Here is a 10,800-nt window from a genome sequence, read left to right as displayed (position 1 = left end):
ACGTCTTGCCGCTGCACGTGAACTGCGACACCAGGCCACACCCACACCTCCCCTAACAATTGGAGTCCCATGCCCCATGTGCCACAAACTGTGTGCCTCAGCCTTTGGACTCCAAAGTCACATGAGGGTACATCAATAGATGATAATGCACAAAGACAATTGTCATTCTCGGTCACCGAGAAATTACCACTTCACTTTCATACTACATTTACCAGAAAATGTTTTCATACTTCTGCATTGCAAAAGATTCTTGATTTGGAAGTTAGATTGGTAATTGTAGTGACATTTTACATTTTTTCCTCCATTTTTTACTTTGTAGGATTTTTGACATAATTGAGGTTTATGCTTTGATAAAGGCTTTTCCTGTATCTTTTGAGATATTCATGAGTTTATTTAAACTTTTCATCTTTTAAGATGATTAATTATGTTGCTTTCTTAATGTTGTTCTTTCCTTTTATTTCTGGTATAGCTACAATTTGGTCTTACCAAATATTGTTTTTAAAAAGTAACTTTGGTCTGAAATAATTTTATTTAAATTTTATGAATTAATTTTTTAAAATGATATTGGTCTATATTTCTCTCTTTTATTTTTATCCTAGTTTATGTTTCAGGAAAACATTTGTCCTATAAATGATTTTAGTAGGGTCATTTTTCCCCTTTTGGAGAGTAATTTTGTTAGTATGCTTATTAATTGTTCATTGAAAGTTTAACAGAGCTCTGGATTCTTCAGGACAAGGATATTTTCTTTTCATATTTTACAGCTTCTACTTAATTTTATGAGAGTATTCTATCCAAAGTTTTATTGTATACTTTTGAAGAAATTTTAGTCCCTTCCCTCTCTCACCTCCATTCCAAAGCTTTGTAAGACTACTTTGTTTCAGTAAAGATATTCTCAAGACTGTTTAACAGTGCTGATTATCAAGCATGGGACAACATGATATAGGATAAAATCCCCTCTGACCCTATATTTTCCTCTTTTTGACAGGATCATCCCAAAACCATCTCCATTGCCAGGTATCATATCTGGAAATTAGACCTACACCTCATTGTTCTGGATCACTCTGTGTTTCATTAAATATTCCCTAATTATATGTAAAATTAATTTTTTTAATTAAATTTAATCATTAAAATAAAATTTATGTTAAATGTTGTGGTTCAATTTTTCATCCTCCTTCTTGTCCCTCAGCTTCCCTTGGAAGACAAATTAATATTGATTATATCACGAAGTCATACAAAGAATGTTTCTGTATTATCTGTGCTGTAACATAGACAAGATTAAAAATAAATGTTGAAATATGTATTTGACTCTGTGTCCAGAATTCTTTAGTTTTCTCTCTCAAGGTTTATATTTTTTATCATGAATCTTTAGGAATTGCCTTGGATCATTGTTTTGATCAGAGAATCTAAGTCTTTCACAGTTAATCATTCATAAAACACTGCTGCTATTGTATACACTATTTTCATGTTTCTGTTTACTTCATATATGAGTTCATATAAGTCTTCCCAAGGTTTTCTGAAACCATCCTGTAAATTATCTCTAAGACCACGGGAGAATGACTGGTCTAATTTCATTCAGGCCTTCAATAAAACAACTCTCAAGTATCCCTGACACTATGTCTTTTGAAATTTTGACACCCATTAACTTACTCTTCTCAATTTTGAGGATATAATAAAGTTCCTTTTCCAACTTAGCATTGGTGCCACTTTGAAGAATGTAGTGAATCAACAATTATTATTGATAGAATGTTTTACCTGAGGCAAAAGTTTACTTTTCATATAGACATGTACCAAATTCCCATTGCAAAAAGTATTTTTTCTCCATGTGACATAAAAATCACATTTCTAATGGGAGGAGAATGCAAGATGAACTAAGATGAATATAATTTCAGCCCTGGGTACTCCCAGCATATATAAAAATACTGATTTATGCAATTCTGCCTCTGCTCTACTTTCCAATTTTCCAAGCAATTTTTGCTAAATTTCAAGTACTTAACCCACAAAATTTGATCTATAATTCCTTCAAACTTTCTATTTTTTGCATATCCACCTCCCCCAGTATTTATTATTTGTTCCTTTCATGTTAACTTATTTTATAGTTATAATGTGCATTTCTGTAATTGAATATATGGAACATTTTTATGTGAATATTGGCTGCTTTAATTGTGTTTTTCTTAAAACTGCCTTTTTCCAAACTCTTACCATTTATCAATTGGCGAATGGCTCTTATTTTTATGATTTTAGCTTAGATCAAAATTTATACATTCATATTAAATGAGACTTTTATTATAGTAACAATGTAAATTATTTTCCCACTTTCATGCTTTCCTTCTAACTTTGGTCGCATTAGTTTTGTTTGTACAAAAGATTTTCAATTGCATATAATCAAAGTTATATATTTTACTTCCCGCAACTTTCTGTATCTCGTTTGGTCATAAATTCTTCCAACATCCTTCATTCTGATGGGTAAAATTTTCCATACTACACTAATTTGTTTATTATGTCATTTTTGTATATAAATTATGTGTTATTTTTTTTTACCTTATCTTGGTATACAGTGTGAAATGTTGGTCTAGGTCCAGTTTCTTATAAATGCTTTTCTTTTTCCCCCCAATAATTTTTGCCAAATGCTGAGTTCTTTCCTCCAAATCTTTTGGGGTTTATCAAACACTGGATTACTATGGTGATTTACTACTTCTCAATGTGTCTATTAAATCTATGTCACTAATCAATCAGTTTCTTAGTACAAGATTCATTTTATGGTTGAAATTTTGTAAGAGCCAAGATAACAGCATAGTTGCAGGAAAATCCTGAAACTGTCTGAATATCCTTCTAAATAAATCTTTAAAAAGCATCTCAATAGGACAAAAGTCAAATCAGGACAAGAGAGGAGTCCTCCCACTAAAAACAACATGAAGGGGACAGCTGGGTAGTTCAGTGAATTGAGAAGCAGGCCTAGAGATTGGGAGGTCCTAGGTTCAAATCTGGTCTCAGCCACTTCCTAGCTGTGTGACCTTGGGCAAGTCACTTGACCCCCATTGCCTAGCCCTTACCACTCTTCTTCCTTGGAGCCAATACACAGTATTGACTCCAAGACAGAAGGTAAGGGTTTAAAAAAAACATGAAAGGTAGGCAGAGAGAATGTACTCCACAATATAAGGTGGAAAAACTTCCCAAGGAAAAGTTCAGGGCAACTTTCCCTCCCTCTCCCCAACCTATCATACTAGACATAGAGCAAAGAGCTGGGAAAACTTGGGATTCTAGGATCTGGGTTACCCTAAGAGAAAAGCACCTTGGACCTATTACAGGAAGCTCCAGGTATTGGCAGTGCAATTCAAAGCTAAATAGCACTGGGCTAACTTGAGTCTTGTCTGCATCAGAAGAACAAAAGATCAAGAATATTAAGGGAAGTAATTAAAAATGGGGTATTTGAATGATTTTTTTGGCTACTTGAATTAATTCATTTTTAACTTAGGAGCTCTGGAATTTGGCAATAATATCATATCTTTGAAATTGGCATAACTATGAGGAAGTGATTGATGGATTCTTTTTATTTCTATTTCTTCTTTTCAATATCTTCCCTCTATATCTATAAATCTAAATTTATATCTAAGTGGCTATACATGGCTCTGTGGGGAAAGAACTTATTCTGGAGTCTGGAATATCTGAATTAAAATCTGGCTTCAGACACTTAATAGCTGTATGACCCTGGTTAGGTCATTATACCTATATTTGCCTTAATCTATTGGAGAATGAAATGACAAACCACTCTAGAGTGTTACCAAGAAAACTCCATGAACAGTATGATTCACAATCATAAAAAGTTGGATATAACTGAATAACTGTTAAGCACACAACAAATTATATCTATTTCTCTTCTACAAATTCTATTTGAACTTGTGCTAAACCTTTATTTTTCTTTTACACTAGGAATATGTATTGGGGTCATTCTCCTCTTCTGTGTTCATGCATTTTTACCCATCACCATAAGGTCTTTATGACATGATTCATTTGTTTGTTTACTCTTGACCTTTATGTTTGGGGTAGGTAATGTACTCTTCATGAGATGGTAGTGTTTAGACTAAGTTTTTGTTCTTTTGTATCCTGGTGCAACTTTTGAAGAACATTGACTGTTGTATTCCTCCAGGATCTCTGAGAAAGGTCAGGCTAGGAACCCATAAATTTTTAGGGCTCTTAAAAGTATGTGATTTAGGGGAAAGTGTAATCATATCTCTTCTGGTCTAAGGTCATTCTTTTTTCCCATAATGATCAATTTTATTTATTTTTTTGCAATTTTTATTTAATTAGTCAATTTAGAATATTTTCCATGGTTACATGATTCATGTTCTTTCCCTCCCCACACCCCAACACTTCCCAAGCCAAAGCACAATTCTACAGGGTTTTACATGTGTCATTGATCGTGATGTATTTCCATTTTGTTGATCTTTGCACTGGTATGATCATTTAGAGTCTACATGCCCAATCATATCTCTGTCATTCCATGTGATCAAGTAGTTGTTCTTCTTCTGTATTTCTAATGCCAGAGATTTTCTCTAAATGTGGATTGCATTCTTTCTCATAAATCCCTCTGAATTGTTCTAGATTACTGCATTGCTACTAATAGAAAAGTCCATTACATTTGATTATACCACAGTGTATCAGTCTCAGTATATAATGTTCTCCTGGTTCTGCTCCTTTCATTCTGCATCAATGTCTGGAGGCCATTCCAGTGCACATGGAATTCATCCAATTCATTATTCCTTTGAGCACAATAGTATTCCATCACCAACATATACCACAGTTTGTTCAACCATTCCCCAATTGAAGGAATCCCCTTCATTTTCCAATTTTTTGCCACCACAAAGAGCACAGCTATGAATATTCTTGTACAAGTCTTTCCTTATTGTCTCTTTGTGGTATAAACCCAGCAATGCTATAGCTGGATCAAAGGGAAGTCAGTCTTTTAGCGCCCTTTGGTCATAGTTCCAATTTGCCCTCCAGAATATTTGGATCAGTTCACAACTCCACCAACAATGCATTAATGTCCCAATTTTGTAAGGTCATTAACTTTTTGACTGGTTTATAAAAAGATTGGTTGAGAATATTTTTTCATAGTTTGTAATCAACTGCTGTTGTAATCAGCCACAATCAACTAACAGAATTGCTCTTTAGGTTCAGAGAAACAGAACATCTGAATCTACTTTGCTCAGAGATTTTTGCCTTGGTTATTTCTAGTTGGAGACAGAAATCAGTCCTGTGCTTCAGATTCTGCTTAGATCTCAGGATTAGAGTTATGTAGATACAATTTGTTTCTGATATGGTTCCTATGTCATGAATAGTCTAGGACAGTGATGGTGAACCTTTTAGAGATTAAGTCCCCAAACCACAACCCTCACACTGCATGTGAGCTGCCCCTAACCCCAGAGAGGGATGGAGGAAGCATTCCCTTTGGGAATGCTGGGCAGAGGTGTAGATGTCAGAAATACCCTCAGACACAGTGGAGAGGTAGATGGGCAGCTCTTTCTGAGACATGTGCCATAGACTAACCAACAGAGGTCTAAGGCCTATTGCCACTTTGTCTATTTGAATGCCATGCCTTGGTGCAAATCTACTCAACCTACCATAGATCATCATGTTTTCAATTTATCAATCAATTAAAAATATTTATCAGATGCCTAACTTTTACCAAGATTTATATCAGGCACTGGGGGAGGGGGAAGCCAGTCGTAGGCCCTCCATATATGCTAATCTGATATCTGCAGATTCAGTTACCCACAGTTAATCATGAAAAAAATAAAATAATGGGGGACATTCTGAAAAAAAATTAAGTTAATGAATTTGAAATCAATTACTAAGCAAGGACAGGATATAACAAGGTGAATTTTGTAGCCCAGTATATGATGAGAAAGACGGAGTAGGACAGTGGAGGGAGAGAAGGAGAGAGGGAGAATGTTCTTTGTCCTTCATTTGCAAAGAGAACTAATGGCATCATAGGATGATATCTTGACTTCTGCATGAATTGGCTTTAAATGAGGCAGAGTTGCACAAAGTCATCAGCACACTATCTCTTCCAGAATCCCTAAAGAAAATGGCAAGTCAACAGCCAGGATAACTGGTGATGAATTGGGATGCAGTGAATGAACTTCATATATTCAAAGTTGAACTAAGCTCTAAGAGCTCCATAGCACTTGCGTCAGCTGTCTTCATGGTCATTGGGACAAATTTCTCTCATCCACCCATTCCAAAAGAGGAATGCTTCACATGCTTGGTGTTTTGGGTAAATACTTCCCTAACTCACTGACTGACTTCATGGCCTTTAGGTCGGTTGCCTTCAACCTGATTTTGCCCATCTGCTGAGATGGTCTTAAAAAGGTATGGCTTCTCTACATGCTAAAACTTCTTGTATCCCCAGGTGAGAGTGGGATGAAAGATGCCAGGTGGACACCAAAGAGGGGTGAGCAGAACTGGAAAATGCTCAACAAAACTCTTCCACTAGAATTGTTATTCCTTCTGAAATACCCATACAACAAAAGGGAGTATTTTATTGTATAATAATGCACTCTGTACTTAATTATTGTACTTAACATTTGCAATATCATGTGTTTAATGTGTCAATTAAAATTTATTTTATATACAAAAATATTTACACTTTTTCTCAATAGGATTGTGCTTTTATACATGGTTTTAATCATCCATAGTAGATCTTGATATGTATCCCTTGAGGAGGAACATACTGTACAATGAATAAAATAAATCCTACCCATACTAAGTTTACACTCCAATATGAGACAAAAGCACTTATAAATATATACTGTAAAAATTAAGAATAATAAATATAAACACATGCAAGCAAAATCTTTAAATACAAAATAGTTGAAGGAGGGTACTAGCATCATTTGGGAGAGAGATTATTTTTGACCAAAATGGATTTATATTTTTCTTCACTTATGACACTTTATCTCATGTCTCTGAATCTACCTGTAAGAACACTTTCCTTTGGTGAACATATCATACCATAAAACTACATCAATTATCAATTGGTCAATAAATTGATCAGTAGTGAAAATGCATGGTCAATATAATAAAAGAAGTTTAATATCAAGAAATGAATGTTTATTTCTTTTCAGAATAAATTACAGAATTTGAGAATTGCTAAAATCCTCAGTGATCATTCTATATAAGCCTTAAAAGTTAATTAGAAAAGTGATAATACAGTCTTCAAAAAAATTTGATAGATACCTGATCCTGTAATTATCTACTGAATAATCATTTAACCCTGAACACAATTTCTGGGTGTGTGTGTAGATGCGTGCGTATGTATCATAGGCCTCCTTGCCTATCTGATGAAGGTTATGTATTTTTTTCTGAATGTATCTGTAGCATCTATTCACAGTGAAAGGAAATATGAAATTTCAGTTACATATCAGTAAAAATAAAATATTTTTTCTATAATGACCACTGAATACAGTCCCTTTCAATGTCTATAAATTCCAGGTTAATATTCACTTATTCTGAAATTATTTATCAAGTTCAAAAATTATATTTAAAGTCTAAAAGGATCTAACTGAATCTGAGCTGAGATCATGTTAGTACAGGCATCATCAACATTTACCATCTTTTAGAGAACACAGAAGGACCTGGGAATCTGAGTATCACTGCTGAGCAGGACAAAGGGGCTGAATGATTGGAAAGCCACTGAAAGAATAATAGAGACATAATATGCCCAGGAAATGGCTCCTTGAGAACGTTCTATATGAAGAATAAATGGGCCACTGACTGCATTAAAGCAGACAAAAGAGCTCACCAATAGCAGAATGGATTTAGTGGCTTGGATCTCAGGGGATGCACTGAGAGATGGACTGGTGTGGTGAATGTGCTTGACCTGCTGATGATGTCTATAGAGGAAAAATACCATGTAGATGCTACTACAAGCCATTATAGCCACAAATATGAAATCATAGAGAGTCTTCCAGACGACAACTTTTAAAGGACTCATAGCATGTATATCCAGAGAACAGTACCCCCAATTCATTCTCTCTTTAGTTGTGTTATTCCTTGGACCTGTCACATAGACAAGTACAAATACATCTATCAACAGATTAAAAATCCAACAGAGAAGACCACATGGCAAGACACAATTTCGGGCTCTGGTTTTGACTTTGCCCCCAAAGAGGCTGCTGGGACTAATGATAATGGCCTGGAAGATACTCAGGAGACTAGTAGTAGAGAGTGAAAGTCCCCGGAATACTCTTTGGAAGTAAGTTATGAGTTTACACTCAATGTCATTCAGGGAATATCCCTGTCTCCAAACTCTTATCATCTGTGGAATTCCCTTGAACATAAGAAACATGACATTGATAGAGGCCAAATGAATAATTATTGGATCAATGAGCCTTTTCTTATAACCAGTAATAAAATTATAGTTATATATGCAAAAAAGGAAGCTATTCCCAAGGACACCAATTATTAACTGCATAAAGTAGATGATCCATAGGACTTCATCAGGAGAAATCATCTTTTATTTGTCTTGCATAAAATTGTTGCTTTCATATCTGGAATCAATCTGTGGGGTGAAACATATGACATTCAGAATATTGAAGATGAAAATGCTTTCCAAATGGATTTCCACATGTCCTCATCTACAACATGGGCATTAGTAAAAGTGCCTCTGTTGAAGTTGGAGGCATGTAGGAAGGGCCATCCAATTTCAAAAGTGCTTTACTTCCCCCATAAATATGAAAATCTGATCACCCTAGTGCAAATATTAGTAATATGAAAATAAGTCTTGATCAGGGACACATAAAATCCCAGTGGAATTGCATGTGAGCTATGGAAGAGGGTGAGGGGAGAAAAATAACATGGTTCAGGTAACCATGGAAAAAACTTTCTAAATTAATGACATAAATAAATAAACTCTAAAATTATGAATGCATGAATATATGAATATTTATTAAAATACAAATTGACCCAATTAACAGAACAGGAAACAGCATACTTAAATAGATCTATCTTATTAAGAATGTCTTCAATACTCATCCAAAAAAATACCCTGAATCAGATGGATTCACAAATGAATTTTTTGAAAATTTTAAATAAATAATTAATTCTCATGTTATATCATCTTTTTTTTTGAAAATAGACATGAAAGTGTTCTACTAAATTAATTTTGAGACAAATATCATGCTGATATTTAAACTGGTAAGGGAAAAAACATAAGAGGAAATTATAGTTTAATTCTCTCATGAAAATATTAAGTAAAATACTAGAAAGGAGAAAACACCCATATATCACAAAGATAATACAGTAAGAATAGATTTATCTAGATTTATTATAGGAATACTTGATCTATTCATTGACAGGAAAACCATCAGCATTATTGGCCATATCAATAATAAATATTACAAAAATATGTTTCTCTATACATAGAAAAAATTTCAAAACACAATATTCTTTACTATAAAAATAATAAAAAGCATGGGATAAAATGGAGAATTTTTAAAGTGATCTATAGTACCTATCTAAAACCATAAGCAAGCATTTTCTGTAGTAAGATGAACAAGAAACCTTTCAAATGAGTACAGAGGTAAAGCAACAATGTTCATCATTAAGATCATTATTTTAGTGTTTTACTAGAAAATTTTGCTCTATTAATAGTAAAGAAGAATCAGAAATGGATTATAATGGACTATGAGGAAGCAAAAGTATCACTTTTCAAGATGATGTGATGGTATATGGTAAGCAGAAAATGTTAATGAACTAACAATTGAACAATTGAAATCAAAGTGAATAATTTAAAACTTCAGCCAAGTTACAGGGTACAAATCATCAGCAGAGCATATATATATATATATATATATATATATATATATACACATACATATATACAAATACCCACACATACAAAAAAAATCTCTGCAGGAAGAAACATAGAAATTCCATTTAAAATAACCGTATATAATATTAAATATTTCAGAGTCTTCCTTTCAAGAAAAACCTGGGAACTATGTATTGTTGTTGTTCATACTTCATATTTTTGAAAAGGGTTGTGTGTGCTATAAAAATGATGAATATCTATGTGACCACAATTACAAAATACTTTTCATTCAAATAATGATAGATTTAAATATCTGAAAAATTATTCTTTATAGGTAGACAATTTATATAATTAATATGATTCCAATTAAGTTAATTTGCTTATTTATTTAGTTTCACATCAAACACTTTCTAACAATAATTTAATAGGTCTAGCAAAGATAAAAATAAAATTCATCTGGAGTTAGAAAACATCAAGAATATAATGAAAATAAATAAATAAAAATATTATGGAAAGTGGTCCAGCAGGACCAAATCTCATATTGTATTTCAAAATGATGATCATGAAAATATTCTGGTGCTAGCTAAATAGAATGGTGAACCAATTGACTAGATCAGGTACACAATACACAATAATAATGAACTATAGAAACATGATGTTTGATGAACCGAAAGATTCAAACCTGTGGGACAGTAACTCAGAATTTGAAAAAAATACTGGTAAAAGTAGTAGACAGTTTGTTTGAAATTCTGTGTAAATCAACAGCTAACATTTTATACCAAGATAAGGTCAAAATGGATATATAACATAGTCATAAGTTTATTAAACTCTTTAAGGGAACATGGACATTTTAACTGTTAGGTCATTGGATGATAGAATGTATAACCAATTAGGAGAGAGGATCATGGGAAATAAAATGCATAATTTTGATTACAGTAAATTAAAAGGTTTTGTACAAACAAAATCAATGTAGCCAAAATTACAAGGAG

The 10,800-nt window shown here is 33.3% G+C and overlaps 1 protein-coding gene across 1 annotated transcript; it reads right to left on the bottom strand.

The window, feature by feature from the left end:
- Positions 1-7,615: 7,615 nt before the first annotated feature.
- On the bottom strand, positions 7,616-8,512 carry monDomV1R1269 (vomeronasal 1 receptor monDomV1R1269). Its single transcript, NM_001167514.1, is given in 1 exon segment — positions 7,616-8,512. A coding segment is annotated over 1 exon segment (897 nt).
- Between the last annotated feature and the right edge of the window lie 2,288 nt (positions 8,513-10,800).

The sequence above is a fragment of the Monodelphis domestica genome, chromosome 6, assembly GCF_027887165.1.
Source record: "Monodelphis domestica isolate mMonDom1 chromosome 6, mMonDom1.pri, whole genome shotgun sequence".
NCBI classification, from domain to species: domain Eukaryota; kingdom Metazoa; phylum Chordata; class Mammalia; order Didelphimorphia; family Didelphidae; genus Monodelphis; species Monodelphis domestica.
This window is presented reverse-complemented; position numbering and strand designations above follow the sequence as displayed.